This window comes from Camelus bactrianus, chromosome 24 (assembly GCF_048773025.1).
Source record: "Camelus bactrianus isolate YW-2024 breed Bactrian camel chromosome 24, ASM4877302v1, whole genome shotgun sequence".
NCBI classification, from domain to species: domain Eukaryota; kingdom Metazoa; phylum Chordata; class Mammalia; order Artiodactyla; family Camelidae; genus Camelus; species Camelus bactrianus.
In genome coordinates, this window is record NC_133562.1 from 351,376 (window position 1) to 369,976 (window position 18,601).

The 18,601-nt window shown below is 50.3% G+C and overlaps 1 protein-coding gene across 6 annotated transcripts in view; it reads right to left on the bottom strand.

Annotated features, from left to right (window-relative positions):
* The window catches only part of CEP192 (centrosomal protein 192), a 70,548-nt gene that overhangs the window by 33,622 nt on the left and 18,325 nt on the right, over window positions 1-18,601 (bottom strand). For 5 of the 6 annotated variants that reach the window (XM_074352322.1, XM_074352324.1, XM_074352321.1 and 2 more), the window contains exons 9-20: window positions 17,514-17,874; window positions 16,972-17,112; window positions 14,429-14,493; window positions 13,677-13,886; window positions 11,493-11,619; window positions 10,544-10,659; window positions 7,237-8,077; window positions 7,023-7,149; window positions 5,905-6,079; window positions 3,938-4,847; window positions 2,977-3,125; window positions 1,385-1,615 (exon numbers count right to left, since the gene is read on the bottom strand). In XM_074352322.1, the coding sequence (XP_074208423.1) occupies window positions 1,385-1,615; window positions 2,977-3,125; window positions 3,938-4,847; window positions 5,905-6,079; window positions 7,023-7,149; window positions 7,237-8,077; window positions 10,544-10,659; window positions 11,493-11,619; window positions 13,677-13,886; window positions 14,429-14,493; window positions 16,972-17,112; window positions 17,514-17,874 (3,453 nt within the window). The remainder of the gene's footprint in view (window positions 1-1,384; window positions 1,616-2,976; window positions 3,126-3,937; window positions 4,848-5,904; window positions 6,080-7,022; window positions 7,150-7,236; window positions 8,078-10,543; window positions 10,660-11,492; window positions 11,620-13,676; window positions 13,887-14,428; window positions 14,494-16,971; window positions 17,113-17,513; window positions 17,875-18,601) is intronic. The other variant, XM_045518941.2, reaches the window with a different exon arrangement.

Below are 18,601 nucleotides of genomic sequence, written 5' to 3' on the forward strand. Positions count from 1 at the left end.
GGCGCAAGACAGCCCCCACCCCCAGCAAAAACCACCCCCATCCGAAGCGTCAGGAGCACCAAAGCTGAAAACCCTCACCAGGCACAAGCACCACAGAGCAGCCTGAAAGACACACAAATGGCCCTTACGCACAAAGGACAGATCACTGGTGTTCACAGCATGAGACCCTCTACAAACGTGCTTCCTTCCTGGGGGGGGTGGACGGAGAGGCATGTGCACCAGGGATAGGCCCCGGAAGGCGCTCATCCAGGCCCAAGGGAGGACGGGGAGGCACGCACACCAGGGCAAGGCCCCAGAAGGCGCTCATCCAGGCCCAGGGGAGGACGGGGAGGCACGCACACCAGGGCAAGGCCCCGGAAGGCGCTCATCCAGGCCCAGGGGGAGGACGGGGAGGCACGTGCATCAGGGCAAGGCCCCGGAAGGCGCTCATCCAGGCCCAGGGGGAGGTGCCCACCCTCATCCCTACACTGCACCTCCAGACACAGTGACAGCTAGAGCTCTGTGGAGTGAGACAGCCACGCAGCAGCAGCTTGGAGCACATCGGTGAGGTTACACTGCGTCACGGTCAGTGGCCTCCCCGCTGCCCCGCTCCTCCCATGCTGTGCCCTCCTGTCCCTCACACTCCCTCATCTGGCGCCACGTTCCATTCCGATTCCACTCACAACCAAGACAATCTGCAACCCCTGGTGAGCTGTGACGGCTACTGATACCAGCCACATCCTCCCCAGGCCAGGCACTGGGGTGCATTTAAAACCCTGGTGTTATTCCACTGTCCTAAAGGGGCACAGATCCAACATGTGCTTCATTACCCACCCTAGGCAAGACCTAATTTCTTTCACTTTCAGAAAGAAGAGAAACTTCTATAAAATAAATAACAAGTTCATACTGTACAGCACAGAGAACTATATTCAGTATCTTATGGTAACTTATGGTGAAAAAGAATATGAAAACAAATAGATGTATGTTCCTATATGACTGAAGCATTGTGCTGCACACCAGAAATTGATGCAACATTTAAACTGATTATACTTCAATAAAAACACGTATGAGAAGAAAAGAAGAGAAACTTCAACGAGCAAACAGTCTTCAGGTGCAGAGGAGAGGAGAACGTGAATGTGGATCATCACGTTACACGGTGGAAACCAGCTCGGGGACAGGGTTTGCTATACTTTGCTTACAAACACCTCAGCAAGTGTATCCGTGCTTCTGTAAAACAACAGAAGCAATTCACAATCGTGGAGTAAGAAGACAGGAAGAGCCAATGTTCAGCTTGACTGTCACTTCCTGGTACATTCACCCACAAATTCATTTTTCCCAAATATTACTTCCAAGGCTAACAGCCTCACTGAAATGCCAGGTATGACAAAGATCTGCTAACAGTCACCTCAATCACGGGGGTCTCGGCAACGGCGGTGAGAACGACCCTGCTCGCCAAGGCTTCCGCCTGTACGATTGCCTCCGCGTCTGCTGAAAACGGCCAGGAAGCAACACTGAATATGCACCTGAAGATCCCAGGACGGGAAGGCATGAAGAGCACCTTTATCTCTTCTGTGGACTGAGGTCTTACGATGACTTGATTCTTGAAGACTAAGCAAGGATATGCTGAAAGATCCACCTAAAGAAACAAAAGAGCCACACGGTCCATTAAGAAGCAACTTCACACTGAAAATTAAAAAAGCAGAACCAACCACTTTAAGATTCCCCGTCACTCAAATTACCCAGTCTAGATGTTTATCACCTCTTCAAAAATACCCAGGCCTTGTAACTCATCGTCTGCAGATGCACAGTTAGTCAAAATTGGGAAGACTTTTGAAAACAAGTTGCCTATACCTCACTTTCCTTGAAAACAGCAGCACCTTGCTACCCCCCCGGGCTCCCACCCGTCCAGTCCCGTCCCGCCCCCCGGCCCCGGACAGCCCTCCAGGCCCACCCCCTGGCCTCAGACATCGACCTGGGACCTACCCCCCAGGTCCCACACCTCAGCCCCGGACAGCCACCCGGGCCCCACTTCCTGGCTCTGGACACCCCCGAGGACCTGACCTCTAAGATGCTGTGTGATGTAGGGGTTACACTGATCTCCAAGGTTCCTCTCCTAAGGCCTCCAGGTCTGCGATCACAACTCAATCCAGCTCCCTCCCTCACTGTAAACGGGGACCTTCTTTTCCACGCCCACTTCCAGGGCTGACATCACATCTACATGCTCCTAAGAAGGACTCCAATCTCCCCTCCTTCCACCTCAACCCTTCCTCCAATCACCTGCTTTTCCTCTAAGCTCAGAATCAGAGGGAAGGGCTGGGAGAGGGGCAGGGAGAGCAGCCTTACTTCACCAGGTAAAGCACGGGTATCTCCAGTAAGACAGGAGAGCAAACCCCTCTACTGAGGTTGGTCTGCAAGGAGCCGCCCTCCCTGCTCACCACATGCAAACGGTCGCTGTAACTGGGAACAGAGACCCAGAGTCGAGAGCTTCAGTGGCTGCAACTGACCATGTGAGACCCTTGCTAACAGGTTAGAACTGTGTATCCAGGTATTTCAAAAGATCACATAAGAGCACCATCAGATAAACTACTCACAGACTTCGCTTACTAAATGAAGGCAAGGTCCTAAGAACAACTTGTTTCTTTTTCGCCTTTTTTGGACAAATGACAGTAACTTATATTCAACCACATTTAACAAAACCAACAAGTAGAGACCAGAAACTCAGAGCTCCAGTCAGTGGTTTAAATGCACGAAAAGCACATTTGCATGACTTTATAAATGAGTAATGATGAAATACAATGACTAATGATACTAACTGGTGAAACTGAGAAACACCCAGCGGTCACGTCTTAACACCACAGGAACCACCACAGGAGGACTCCGCGCAAGGGATGAGCAGGGACAGGCTCCCGGCGCAAAGGCAAGCAGCAGGGAGGGAGAACCCAGCACGCGTTGACGCGCCGCCGAGTCAGAGGAGGCAGACGGACATCCAGGGCTCACCTTCTCCCCGTCGACACTGACGCTGAGAACCCTGACGCTGGCCTGGAGCCAGCGGTCGCCGGGATTCAGGACGCTGAGGAGGGTCTGCGAGGCGATGCCCACACAGCACGCGTGAGGAAAGCCCAGCGCCTCCGGCAGCCTGGCTGGGCCTGGGGGGTGGGGAGAGCAGAGTCAAGCCCACGTCCAGCGCGCAAGCAGAAGCGGAGCTGGCCACGCGGAGCTCCCGCAGAGATGGCCGCCTGGACCCAGGCTCCGTGGTCCAGTGCCCAACTCCCTGCAGGGCTCCTGAGCGGTGGGTGAGCTCTGCGTGGGCAGGTCGGTGTCCTCTCTCGGCCGCATCCAGCCCATGAGGAAAAACAGTTAAAACTGATCAAATCCAACAAAGCGCAGCTAATCAGCTCTTAGTGTCACTGCCTATCAGTGACCGCCCCTTTTCTCTTCTGTAATCACAAGCCACCACCTAACCCGGTAAGAAGGGACAGAGGCTGTGACTTATACTTTCCATATGGTGCCAAGTGCCTCCCCACCCTCACACGGGAAATTCACGCCGCAGTCGCCTCCAGAAGGAAAAGGGCAAGACGCTGGGGGGCAGGGGTGCCGTCTCTCACTAGCCCAGGTTAACCCCGGGCACTCAGAGCCAGCAGGAGACTCGCTCCTTCAGAGAGGTGATCCTAAACAGACGCTTCCTACTTGAAATAACAATAGAAATCCAAGTCCAGAGAGAAACAGAAAGACAGAGGCACTGAGAGTTCCACTTGCTAAGTTTTCAGGTTTTTCTAAAGGCCACTCAGGGACACTTGCACAGAAGTATATTATGGTCTATGTTCCAAATTCAGGATAAAGAGAAAAACTTACAAGAAATTCAGGCCAATCAGCATCCCCTAGAAACAAACTAGTTTTATGGCCCCAATTGAGAAAACTCCATTTTTAAACAGCAGGAAAGAGAAAAAAAACACCTTACCGAACCCTGACATCACTCCTGAATCCCACAGGCCAACTCCACAGCGTGGACCGACAGACCGCACAGGAAAAGGTTTCGCTGTGCTCAGAAGGTTCTGGCTGAAGGTGCTGGAACACGGGTGACAAAGGGAAGAGGTCCCCATGAATCCCGAGCCGGTATCTCGTCCGAGACAGATGGGGTTCGGAATGCGCTCTCCCGGGGGCGCACAGTGAGGACAGCTCCCCGAGGAGCCACAGGCCACAGTGCTGGCAGCCCCGCCCCAGGGTGGAGCAGCTGTCCCAGCTGAAGGCAGGGCATCCAGACACTGCTGGGCACAGGGAGCTGCGGTCGAAGGACTTTGTGCCGGAGCCGTGGGGACCGGGAGGGGCATGCTGTGCATCTCAGGAGCAGAAGCGAGCGCCACGGTGCAGGGGATGGGGCCGCACTGGTCTCCAGAGGCCACCTGGTGAGGCCCCCGGCAACTGAGTGCACTGCCAGTGGCTGATGTACCTTCAGAAGCAATGCCTTCACCTCGGTCCACAGATCCCTGGCATGGCGTGGGGAGGCGCGGCACCGCCGGCACGGCCGGGAGGCTGGGGCCTGAGCTGCTCAGCCGCGCCAGGCTGCTCTGGTCCGATTCACTGGGGTCTGAGGTCAAACCTACTGCGCTGGTTTCTGATCGGTCCTCACTTTTGGAGGCCAGCTCTCCACTCCACCTCAAGTTAGGTTTTACATCTTCAGGGTTGCTGCTCAGAGAAGTAGTTTCAGTCACCTTCCCCGTATCCACGTTCTTCTGGATAATGTACGGCAAAGCCCTTTTTCCTCTACTTTGAAACAGACTGTCTTCCCTCAACACGTCCTCGGCCTGTGCCTCCGATGGAACTGGACTGCACTGGACGATCGTGGTGCTCAGCTCATTGGTGACGTCACTCTGTGGGACAAAAAGGCTTAGAAACCATCCACAGATAAACTGAACGTTACAAACTCAAACCATCTCATAGAAGGTAAAACAACACAGCTCTAGATGACATTACTGCTCTGGAAAAAAGCTGGCTCATACACAGAAAGGTAGCTCTGCAGCTGTGAAACGCAGGATTAAAAGTTAGAGAGTCTGCATTCATTGTTCTGTAGAAACAATTACAAGGAGACTGAAAAGGAGGCATTACCCATCTACGGGCCAGAAACAAGTACCTGAGTTCAGTCACTTTGGGGGACCGATTTAGCACAGTGACAGCGCAGCAGAGGGGGCCTCCCTGCAAGCCCACCAGCCACATGCAGCTCAGTCCGCGCTGCACACTGTCAAGCCACGCAGCACCCCAGGCGGGAGCACTCCAGCTTCTCCCACAAGCTCTCCCAGGGCTCTCTGCTTCCCTCCTGCTGCCACGGCCACCACTTGGTCTCAGCCTGGCTGTCTCTTGCCTCCCTGGCTCTGGCAGCCTGGGGCCACACCTGCCTGGCTCTAACCGGCCGTCAGTGCCCCTCCATGGCCACGAGCTTCCGAAACATTAACACAAATCATGTCTGCGTCCTGCTTCAGAGCCTTCACACTCCCAAATTCACACTGATGGCTCGGTGACACAGCCCCTCCCTTCTCCCAGACACGAGTCACTGCAGCCATCCAGACTCCTCGGGGTCCCACACACGCGGCACGTACATCGTCATTCCCCGTCTCCCCGTCTCCACTAATTCCAAACAGGCCCCTCACAAAGCTGTGCTGGACATGTCGCCTGGTCAGACCATCTGCCAGAACCTACAGCATGTCTGGCATGTCCTCCACCAGACTGACGGCTCCTTGAGGGCAGAGACTAAAGCACTTGTCCTTGTAGTGCCCACGCAGCATGAGTGGCTGTGTGTGTGTGCGCACACGTGTAAAACAGCAACACAGGTAAAACACAGCAACAGGGATTAGACAGGCCGAGTTTGAGTCCTACACCAGTAAGACTTCAGCGCCAGAAGCCCAACTAAAGAAATAACACAAGTGTTCCCACCTTGTGGCCCTCAAGGCCCCGCTCTGAGGCCATGGAGGGACAGGTGCTCCTCTCTGGTTCCGACACGTACGTCAGCCTGGTCACACTGGCCTGTGGGCACGTCAGCTGGGACGACTCCCTCTCACAGGCGGGCTTCTGAGGATGGGCTGCTGCAGCGAAAGACTCCAGAGCATACCTGGAAGAGAGGACACCTGAGACCTGCCCGCCCCTTCACTCAGCACCGTCTGCACTGGCAGGAAGCGCATCCTGCTCGTACCCCGCTGCCCCCAACACCCCTCCTGTCCTAGCCGCCACGTATGCCAATCCCGGATTCAGTCTTCTTACCCTTAACTGTCCAAGACTGTAAATGACATGCCTGTTAAATGAGGTCGTCTGGTAAATCTGGTAAACTACTGAAAGTCATAGCAGTTTCATTAATAAACTCCACACACAATCACATAACCATGTCAGCTGTTCACTCAGCAAAAATTCACTGCATTCTCGACATAGAGCAGTGAGTAGGGCATTCGACAACTCCTGAGCTCCAAGAGCGAAGACAGAAAAGGAACCGGCGTACAAGTGAAAAGAAGTGGGGGTGGTCCCGGCACCGGCAGGGTGCCGTCTGTGAATACGCTGGGCACAGAATGGCGCAGCAATTAAGAATGCACATCCAAGCCCCCTGACTCGCAGAGTCTCCATCTGGAAGTTAACCCTAAGGGGAAAAATTAATGCTAACTGTACACACTTCACCGAAAGGACAGAGCATGTATCACTATCGACAGTAAAGCAGGCAATCTTAAATATCGAACAGGAGAAGCAGGCAATGGAAACCACTACGCAGCCACTTCAAGTCCTGCCGTTGAAAGCTATCCACTGACTTAGACAGATGGTCATGATATATTAGGGAAAAAAAGACTAGAAAGCAACAAACAGAGACTCCCCCGTGTTTCACACACACACTGCGTTCTGTCAGTCCGTCCCGTCGTGGGGCCAGAGGACCCGGGCTTCTCCTCGAGGCGAGCGCAGTCTCGGCGGGCAGGAAACTGCACCACCCCACACACTCTGCCGTTTAGTTTCGTTCCTTTCAGTTTCTTTCTTTCTTTCCAATTTCCCCACACTGAGCATGTATTTGCACCTACCCTGATACACTTGTCCCAGAAGCTTCACCAGGGGAAGAATGACTCAGCGGAGAAGTGGAAGGCCTGAAGCTGTCCTGGTCGTCCTCAGAGCCACGCCCACCATGCTCAGGAGGCGGGTTCTGCACACCTATCAGAAAGGCACATTTTCCAGTGAGAATAGAGAAACCCCACTCGGTGTAAGTCTGTGAGCGCAGCCGGCTACTCTGACCCTTACCGACGTGTCCAGGTGAGGTGACACGCCCAGGAGAGACGAGGTAGGGGTTTCCACAGGCCACGTGCTTCCCGCCGGTGCTCATCTCACTGCCACACTCGCGCTGCGTGGGCTCCTGTCCACCTCTGCGTGAGTCTTTGCGCTCCTCAGACAGCCACAGGGACGCCACCCTGGGGCTCCTGACCAGTGAGTAACTGCTGGACGTGGGGACGGGCCCCAAGGCGACCCTCTCACCGTCCCCAGTACCTGGTGACCTGCAGTCAGCGGATCGTGTCTTCACATGGGCACCTGCACCCCCACGCTCCCCTGTACTTGTAAGAACGGAGCTCATGGCCTCAACTGTCCTTAGTGACATCTGGCTCTCGTCCCCTCGGTTTCCACCACAGAAAGCAGCTGCTGTGTTTGCCTCCAGCCCCCACACACTTGCGCCAGCAGCACCCCCGTCCACTGCACAGATGTTGTGTGGAGTCCGTTCTCTGGGCAAAGATAAATCCCATATGTCAGACACACCCGCTCTTGAAAGAGTCTCCAGGCCACCTTCACATCCACTGACTTCCGTCTTCCTAAGGTATTTCTCCATATCGAGGGTGCTGGACCCACCACTTCTTTCCAACTCCCTGGGTAAGAAACCAGACTTGGTGGGACAGCCCTTCCACGTGTCATGCTCCTGAAACGTCTTCTCCCTGGTTTTATTGGAAAGTGCCCTGATCATGGCGGCGAGCTGGGACGGGTCAGCGCTTGCCGACGCGTCTGCAATGGCCGCAGCAATGGTGCTGACCCGCAGTACGGAGTCGCCTCCGCTGCCCTTGTGCCTCTGGGGCTTGCTGTCCACGAAGAAAGTGTCCTAGAAATGAGAACATTCACATCAGACACACTGACCTCAGCTGCACAGACACGCACAGAGCAGTGCAATCTTCCTGGGTAAGCACCACAGGAGACTAACAGCAGCAAGAACTCAGTGGTGCGCCGCGAACACCCTAACGAGAAAAGACAGCTGCTGCCAACTCGAGTGCAGCGCAGGGGGTTACGTACAAAATCAGAGCATCAGTTGCTTAAGAAAGTCTTTGGGAGTTAAAGAGATGCTAAAACTCAAGTGGAAACTAATTTAAAACCAGAAACTTGAAATACTGATGGTGAGTCACCAGCGAGCCACAGTGAGTGCAGGGCCAATTCTCAGTATGTCACTCAATGTCAGAATTGTTTACAAGCAACATGTGAGGAGGAAGCACATGGGGCCGACAGCAAAGCAACATACACTAATATTTACAAATGCAACTCAAGACATCCGCCTCCAGGAAGAGCAGGCAAAGGGATGCACACCAGCTCCCACTGAGAGCAGCCAGGACTGGGCAGCACATCCAAAACCACCTCCTAGTGGCACTGGAGAGCTCAAAAAGGAGCACAAAACGGTGGCGCCAAGCTCCGGGAGAAGAAAGAGTCCCCCAGAGGTGAGCCCAGTCCCGGGATGCCGCGCCAGGTCGCCCAGCATCGGGAGTAACACGCGACGCCTGTAACACAGTGAGCCGCCACGCGGAGCACGGCTGCCGGGGTCAGAGCGGTACACTCTCAAGCTTAGATTTTAAAAACGACAATTCCCAGAAAATTGCAACTTCCTAAAACTGACACAAATTGTACACACTGGAATAGTCCTACAACTATTAAAGAAACTGAACCTGCCATTAAAAGTTACTAAAGAAAATTCCAGACTCGGACGACATCACCAATGTATTCTACCAAAATATAAAGAAAAATGGTACAATCTTACAAAAACTCTTCCAGAAAACAGGAAAAGTGAGACCAGCAAAACCCTAGTGCCAATACCAGACAAGGACATTACAGGAAAGGGCGCTGTCCGCTCATGAGCACAGATGCAAAATTCTCAATAAATTATTCTCACACGGAATCCAATGAGCCCAGCGACCCTTACGAGGGACAGCGGGCCCCGGCCCCCGCAGACAACAGCGGCCCCACGGTCACAGCCACGGGGGTGACTCACCCCCCACCCAGACAGCTGCCAGGGCGCACTGGGCAAGAGCTGCCCTCCCAACAAGCTGAAAACAGACGCAGCCAACAAGCAGAAGGGAACCCTAAAAATCCAATGACAGATGAAAACCAACAGCACCCTCAAATTTAAAGACAGAATACTGAAAAGCTCTCCCTGAGTCAGGGAGATCCGACATCACTTCTATTCAACACCGTCCTACAACGCAGTCAAGTAAGGCCAGACACAGCTGTAAAAGTGAGAGAGGACCAAAACGGCCGTGTCCTCGGAGGGTTCTGAGGATGGAACTGCGTCTACAGACAAGTCCAGTCTTCAGACAACAGTGAGGTCAGCGTGGTTACTGGACATAAGGTGACTGTATCAAAAAACATGTATTTCTGTTTAGCCACAACAAAAGGAGAACTAAGTTAAGAAGGGTAATATTAAAATGCTGTTTCAACAATTTAGGGAAAAATGTAACAAATGACGTGTAAAAATCTCTTCACAAAAAGTCATAAAATACAGAGAGAAATTAGAACCTAAAACAGAGAGAGGTACCTTTCATGGATTAGAAGATTCAATGTCATAAAGAAGTTAATTTTACGGTCCCATGGATTAAACGCAATCTCAAATAAAAGCCAGCAGCGTTACTGTGGCTGGTAGTGGAAGGGAGCAATCTGGTTGTAAAACACATGGAAATTCAAAGAGACAAGAAGGGCCAGGATACACTTTGAGAGAAAAAAAGGGAGGATGTTTCTTCCAGGTTCCAAGACCACAAAAGGACAGTGTTTTAACAGTGTCACAGTCACGTTAGACAGACGCCAAGCGTCCCTCAACAGAAGAGTGACGTAGCAGCTGCAGATGACGCATCACAGAAGAGCGTGCACGACAGAAACAAGCCACCATACTCCACACAGCTGTATCCTGCAGACACAAGTGGAAAAGGTCAAAGAGAAAAATACACGATACTACACGACTTCTCGTACGTAAAGTTCAGAGTGGGTGAAACTGACCGAGTGTCAGAGGACAGGCAGGAGGGAGCAGTGCCCGGGGGAGCGAGGAGACAAAGAACTGGTTTCTGCACCGCTGGCAGCGCTCTCTGACTTGACCTGGGGCGTACAGGGGCATCTGAGTTGTGACAACTGTTAAGCCTGTGTAATAAGCTCTTCTGTATGTTGTTACATGCTGATTAAAACATGAAGGATATTTACAATAAAACTAAGCGTAAAAAACCCACGTTACGCATTTTTACATGCGATCTTATCTTGATCTTATACAAGAACAACGACCCCGTGCTTTTAGCTTTCCTTCGTGAAAAGCTTACGATACCTCTGTTTGGCCTTTACTGGCAGTCAGTGTCGTGTCATTTACATCCACTTGTGAAACACTTTCCAGTTCTTCAGCCTGAAGTGTCACTGATCCTTCACTCAGTTGTGCATTTACATCTGTAGAAAACACACAATATTCAACTTAACATCTACACACTGCCTCCCAGAAACAATCCACGGATACAGACCACTGAACAGAGCTGCCAGGAAGACACCTTTGTACCTCAAACGTCAGTCATCCTCACAAAAACTTTAAATGTATGTCACCAATTTCGGTCCATTCTTCAAAGTCTAAACTTGAAGAAGACTGAATTTTAATATCTCCCTTGCAAAATACTGACAGATTCATTTAACACTTGTCAGCTTGAAACATTTCACTAATATACAAACTGAATTAAAAAGAGAGTACCTCTTTATAACAGTGGGAAATTAATTATATAAAGAACCTCTCTGTCCCAACTCCCCTGTTGGAATGCGGGCTCTCTGAGGATGAAAGCACATCTTGTACAGTTTTGTAAAGTGTAGCACCAGGCACCGTACTAGTGAAAAGCAGCTGCTAACCGGGAAAGTCTGGTTTTAAATATTCATCACAGACACATACCTGTGGATAATCAAAATCCGAATCTCAAAATCCTCTCTAAAAGTCTACCTAGACAACAAACAGCTGTAATTCATTAACTCAGTAGTTTAATAGGCCAAAGTCAACCAGACTGCTTGAACAAATTATGTATCATGTACTGTTTTTTTACAAAAGGGTTTAGGTGCATTCTGGCTGACATGTTTCTACTTTAGATTGAACAGGCAACATGGGGTTATATAAAAATTGTATCTATAACTAATACTGAAAAAATTCAGTATTATATATACTTTTCCTCATAGAGAACATGATCACACAACCACTAACTTACAGATTTACAAAAGGTCACTGAGAACTTCATTTACTCCAGTACCTGAAGACAGATCCTGGTTCAGAAGAGCCGTTCCTTTTTCCAAGTTACTTCTTGGTGTGTCTGATTCTCTTATTAGAGCAACAGGTTCCCTCTTCTCTGGTGATCTAATAAAATAACCAAACGATGGCTACAAAATAAACACGGCAATTATTTCCTTAATTTTCAGCTGCTTTGAGAAATTCTAAACTATTTTATCTCAATACGGGTAACCTAGCTAAAACGACTTCAACAAAACACTTCAGTTTTTTCCATTTAAACATCAATTTCCAGAGACGAACTTCGCCAAGTCCAGACAGGACCTTCTATTTCCTTACTGCTGTCTTTAACCATCAGAAGGAGTAACGTCAAATAATCTGCCCTTACTGGGCGATTCAAATTACAAGGACCCAGAAACAGCACTTCCTGAGCACCTACTGTGTGTCAGGCAGCTTTAATACCCGTCAGGGACTGGGGTGGGGGTCGGGGGGACAGCTCGGTGGCAGAGCGTGTGCTCGGCAAGCACGAGGCCCTAGGTTCAGTCCCAGTCCCTCCACTAAAAAAGGAAGAGACCTAATTACCTCCCCCACAAAATAAACAAATAAAATACATGTTCTAAAAAATCAAAAAGAAATCATCAGGGACTGACCTATCAGTGACAAAGCAGGAAAATCCTCCTGCCTTTCTGGAACCTACAGAACTTACGAGGGCATCTCACCCTGTACAGTAACTGCATCCTGTGTCCCGTACTGAGAGGAAGCACATCCCTACTGACCCGGATGACGGCTCAGAAGGCTCATGCTCAAGGAGCCTGCTACAGGGCAGGGAAAGCCCGCCTGTCTTTCTCCCAGGACTTCCACGTGGCAGACCTAAGTGTGAATTTGTCAAACGCACTCAATTTTCGAGTGATCCTCACGTGAGGACCTCCTCCTTCGATTCAGTAACTTGAACCGAGTCACATTTCATAACTAACACAAACTACAAATCCCACAGGACAGACCCGTCTGCTCAGGAAGCAGCTCAGTTACTCTCCAGCTTCTGTCGTGTGCCAAAACCAGTCGATCCAGGCAGGAAAATCTGCGTCTCTATTTACTCTCATTTCTTAATTCACTGCAGGTGGGAATCTCAGTTCAGTTCCAAATTTTTCTGTAAACCAACTGAGTTCTAACACCCTGATGTTTTAAATCATACTCTCGAGTGAAATCCAGTTTTAATGCAGACTCCCTCCAACAGCACTGAGCTCCTACATGGAATTTACCTCCAGAGGACACCCGAACCCTTCAGCTGCCCTGTTTCTGTGCTGCTGTCCTAGACCGCAGCCCTCACAGCATCTCCCTTGACGTGCTCTGCCTCTGCCTGCTTCTCCTCCTCCAGGGCTCCTTCTCCACCCAGGTTCCCGTCACACGACCCAGCTGCTCGCAGCCTCCGAGCATGCCTTCCCAGTTTCCCCAAGACGCCCCCGAGCCCTGCAGGGACCCCTAGTGACCCGGCCCTCGTCCACCTCCTCCATTCAACCATCCACCCGCCAGCCAGTCACATGAGCTCTGCCTGCTTCCTGTTCCTCCAACAAGCCACCCCCATTCTCAGCTGCAGGCCTTCACATAAGGCACGGTGTCTTATATGGAAACGCGCTGCCCCTCCCCACCATGCAGGCGCCAGGCAGTGCCTGACCCCCAGGGTTGACGTCAGCCTGACCCCGCACACAAATGGCTTCTCCTCACTCCTTCCCATAATTCAGCACCATCACTTGCATTTAAAAATGTCCTACATGTTCTACATCTTGTTAAAACAAAACTGTTTTTAGACCAGCGGTTTAAAAAAAATGAATCTCTGAATTCTTCCCACCAGCCGATGACACACCCCTAACAGGAACAGGAGACTGAACGCAGGCGAGGCTGGGCTCAGTGGTCCGTGGGCACCATCACACTGACCCTCACAAAGCCCTGAAACTCAGATTCCTCTGTACAAACTGGGAAACTAAGGCACAGAGGGGTTAAGCACATGGGTCCAGGTCATAGAGCTAGGTAAAGGGCAGAGCTCAGGCTGGAGTCAGGGCACGACCGCCCTCCAAACTGAGCTCTGCACCACTGCCCCACCACATCCCTACTCCATCTGTGCTTTCGAGATTCCACACTCAGGCTACACCACCGTAACCCTGAAGTGTAAGGGCTGGTGACTTTAACCACTGTGGGCACACGTCATACTTACTCTCCTCACACTGTGCCCGCCACCGAGGCAACCGAGAGCTTCAGACCTTTGCGCAAAGAACTCTCCTAAGGACAGCCGTAAATAGCTGGCATCATCTTTGTCCAAATCTGATGTGCTAAGTGATCGCCTCAACAGACTGTAATTGACTGAAGCTCCCCAGGACGTGTCCCCGAGGGCAACTGAAGTGTTTCGGGCATCCATATTTTCTTCCTGGAAAGAAAGTTATCGTTTCATTTTATTTCCCCTGCAAGCCCTCTTTTTGTTTTTCTAATATATAAAAATAAAAATTTAATGAAGAAAATTTAAACATTAACATTTTTGAAAAATTTGGACAAATTCAAGCTTAAGCAACTAATAAAGGTACTAAGGTCCAAAAGAAGATAAATTAATTTTTAACACATGAGCTCTGATTTTGAATATATTGCTTTATGAAATACTGATTGCCATTGGTACAAATCTTCAGAAAGGAGCAAATCTTCAACAGAAACAAGCAGCGCCACCTCATCTTACAACCTGGTTTAAGTGTACGGAAGCACCTCTGAAGCCTACGAAGGTGGCCTCAGTGCACTGAACATCACTGTGATACGCCAGTGATTTTCCAGTTAACAGAGCACAAAGGAAGAGGTAGAAACTGGCTAAATATGAGAAAACCCAAGACAATTCTATGCTCACTACACATCTATTCAGAAAGACATGAACACTTAAATGCAAGGAAAACCCTGAACGCCAGTCACTGTCGACACAACACAAACCTGCAGGAACTGGTGCTCTTTGTTAAAGTCTTCCTCGTCTTGCGCTATCAAATCCAAAGCTTCAGCTTAAAAAAAGGACAAGTTTATACAATTACATTATACCAATGCCTAATTAAACACTAGCATAGAAACGCAACTTAGCTAGTTAAGAAAATGAAGTATTTAAGAAATAAAACTGAAAATGTATGTGAAAGCTTCCAGTACACGATGGACTCATCTTACGAAGTATGTAAGTCTGTGGTTCTGACTCTTCTGGTCATGAACACCCACTGTGACTGATCTCATCAGGTGCTAACCTGCCCTAACTTGCTAACGGGGCTTCTGACGAGTGCAGGGACATGTGTCTTGCTAGGGCCTCAGGGAGAGCACAGCCCCAGGGAGCTCTGGGTCCCGACTGGTGGAGACGGTGATGGTCCCCCGGCCTGCGAGCCCCCACCCCAGACACACTCTGAACCCACAGGTCCACGAACCAGCACAGGAGGGCCAGGAAGCTCCTGAAATCACAGGCACTGTATGTGTCTACAAATGTGTCTCCTCCCCTGGTCCACCTCTTTATGAGCTTTCCTATGTCTTGGACTGTAGACGATTTATCTGGGTGGTGATCCGTATCAGCACCTGAAAGGCCTCTCCAGCTCTCCTGCCGGCCGCAGGGCGTGCCCCTGTACGATGCACCTGACTGAATCAGTCCCGTCTTCTATGTGCAAGCTGCTTCCAACCTTTTGTTACAATGAACAATCTGCACGTACATCGTGCAGGTGGAGGCAAAAACCAGGGCCCAGGAGCTGCCTGTCCATGTTCTCTCCATAAACTGTTCACAGCCCCTGTCCAATTCTATACTGAGTAGCAGGCCTTCTTCTTACTGTTTATTAGAACTACTTACATATCTGGGAAATAGGCCCTCAATCTGTAACATTAACTGCAAATTTTTTTTCTCAACTCGATCACTAATTTTTAAAACCTTTTTACCAAAGCATAATTTACATACAAAAAGTGTCTGTTAAGTATACAGCACGAGGAATTTTCACAATCCGAACACATCTGTTTCACCAGATCCACAAGAGGCCTCTGGAGTTTCCTCCCTGAGTGCCCATCTGGATAACCGCGGTCCTCACCTGCAACTCCGCGGGGCTGACTACAGACCCAGCGTGCGTGCTCAGTCAGCCTCGTTCGCTGAACGCACTTGTGAGCCCACCCCACTGAGCGGGGAGCTGCACGCCACCTGCACCCGCTGTGAACAGACACGGCCCGTCCCACAGTCAGCGGGAGTCGCGAGTGTCCAGTCTGGGGCTAAGACATGTCATGCTGCTGTAAATGTCTTCATATGCGTCCCAGGTGAACACACACCCTAAACACTGGGTGCACACTTGGGTGTGGAATGACTGGGTCCTGAAGTATGAAGTTCGTCAAGTTCACCGTCACAAGACAGTGCCAAACAAGTTTCCAAATGGCTTTATCAGTTTACACCCCCACCAGTAACACAGGAAAATTCTATGACCAGTGGCTTTTTCAGTGACAAGGTCCATATCCAGTGTCCAGTCTGTGGCCACTTGTCCTTTCTAAATCAAGGTACCACTGAGCAAGTTCTAACTATAACTTAACCTCCAATTTAAGATTTGTATTTCAAACTAGTGAATATCCTCACTTCAAACCACAATCATCCAAAATTCTACCATTTCTTCTGTTTTCTCCCATCTAAAAGGACTGCATCTTCCCAAATAACTCAGACCACAAACTGTGATCTCTTCTTACCGCTCTACTGTCCTGAAATGCAGTCACTGAATGCTGGCGTACCTCCCTGTCTGTTCTCACTGTGACACCTAGGTCCCCACAACACTGAGGCTCCCTGGGTCGGGGAGAGATGAGGCTGCCGCGTGGAGCCCTGAACGCCAGCCCCAGGGGGTGGGTAGAGGGTCATCAGATGACAAGAGGGCACTCACCCGCCATCAGCACCAGAGACCCACAGGCACTGGACACAGGCGTTCACCTGCGAGGCACGGCCCTAGCTGGGGGGTGGGTGGAAGCCTTCCCCGCACCTGGCCCTGCCCCTCTGGCCTCAGCCCTCCACCTCTTACTGCTCGCCAGCCACACGGGATTTCTGCTCTCCAAATGTGCCCAGGCTGCCTCATCGCCTTCTCTTCACCAAGTTTTCTACACATTGGGAATAGCTCACGCCCCAGATACTGAGGGGCAGAAACTCCACTCAAAAGCCACTTGGGGCGTGACTCAACAGTTACTTCTTCTCTGGACTCCAGGTGACCTGCCTGTCGTCCTGTTCTCTCGTCCCACCCTCCAAGCTGCCGGACAGTCTCCTGAGGGTGGGGCTTTTGTAACTGCTCACTTATCACTGCTCAGGGAAAGGCTCAGCTCCACCTGGCCTAAGAGAGTATGGGTGACTGACTCAAGCCTCTGCTCCTGCAGAGACAGCAGCTAAGCACACCTTCCAGGAGGGGTGTGACGTGGCTGGTTAGGACGTATAGGATGACCTCGGAACACCATGGGACTCACTGAGAGCAGTTTGGGGCAGTGGGTACTGACACACTTACAGCCGGATCTGAAGTCTTCATTCAGCTCATTACTTAGAGACGCATTCACATCTTCTTTATTAAAAGACGTGTAATAAGCAAGATCAGTGACCCATCTGCCCTCTTCATTTTGATACACCACACTCTGTGGTGGATCCGTATCTAAAAAATAAAATTCCAAAGACACCCTAATGGCACATGCAACAGATAAAATGATGTAATGTTCTTAAAAATTTTTATTTAGTTGACCTATCTTAGTTATCAACAGTACTGAAATCTGCCCAAAACTAGCTAGAGAAAGAAAAATCTACTTTCCCAAAAGAAAACTATCAATGTGATGGTGGAAAAATCAGCCTTAATCCCAGTAAAAGTCCGCAATGGAGGGAGGAGGGAAAGGCTGACTCTTAAGACTCAGGCACGTTTCCACTAGGCTGTGAATAAAGACACCACAGAGGACTTTAAACGTTTTACTAGGTAAGTTTCACTTGGAAGCATATTCTCTTCAAAATTCACAAGCACTTCATACGTATTTCTCTACTTTTTTTTTTAAAAAGCCCACTTACGGTCTTTGCTCTTTCCAAAGGACTCGTAATATTCACACGTTCGCCATTCGCCAGCTGGTGGCCAAAGAGCATCAGCGGAACTAACTCCATCGTCACGAACAGGCTTCAAAGCCGCCACGTGCACGTTTTCCTGCGCAGACACTTCCCGAGTCTCGGGGTCTGAACACCCGTCCGTGGGCAGAGCCGTTTCTGCCTCTGCTGTCAAATGCTTACTTTGATGAGGGGACCCTGCCTCCGGCTTTAAAGGGTCCACCAAGTCAAAATCCTCCTTCCTGGCACTTGTGTCATGAAAATAAACAGGATTAAGTTTCGCGTTAGCAGCCCCAAGAGTCTTCACCAGAACTTCTTCTCTTGCACTTTCCTTAAAAATTAAATAACAGAGCGGCAGTAAGTTTCCTCTTTCATAACTCCTTTCAAAAAGAAGTTACGTGGTTTACAGAATGTACTTACTCTAGAAGGGAACAGACTACACAGTATTCACTGTGCTCTTCTAGACTGTACATGAACCAATCACAAAGAATTTACCAAAACCAAAATTCAGACTGTGGTCACGAGAAACATACACCAAGAGATTCAGACACCAAAAGTAGGTCCACACGGTCTTTACATCACAGGATGTCAGAAATGTCAGTTCAATGTTTGTAATTACCACTCGAAGTCTCTTAAAGGATGAGAACCCATTAGTGTGACCAGACTCACAAAACTAATACGCATAACAGACCATGAAAACACAAATATTAACAACTTTGAACAGGAGTAAAACAGCAAATCCTACAAGTGACACTAGAAGTCCAAGAACAACTGCACCGGACGTGGCAGAGAAGCCAGTGCCTCAAAACCACTCCCCAGCATCCCCCGCGGCATTCTTCTGCCCTAGAACCGCAGCTGCCCGGGGGGATCTGTGAGCCCACGGCACCCTCCCCCGACTCCCAGCCTCAGCGGCCGCCCAGCCACCAGGGCAGCCCGACAGCAGTCTTCTCTGCCAGGTCACGTGTGACGACAAACAGCCTTATGGGCAGCGGTTTTCCAGGGTAAGAGACTGAAAGGCGGCCGTTCTAAGTGAAGGGCAAGATGCTGACTTCGAAATA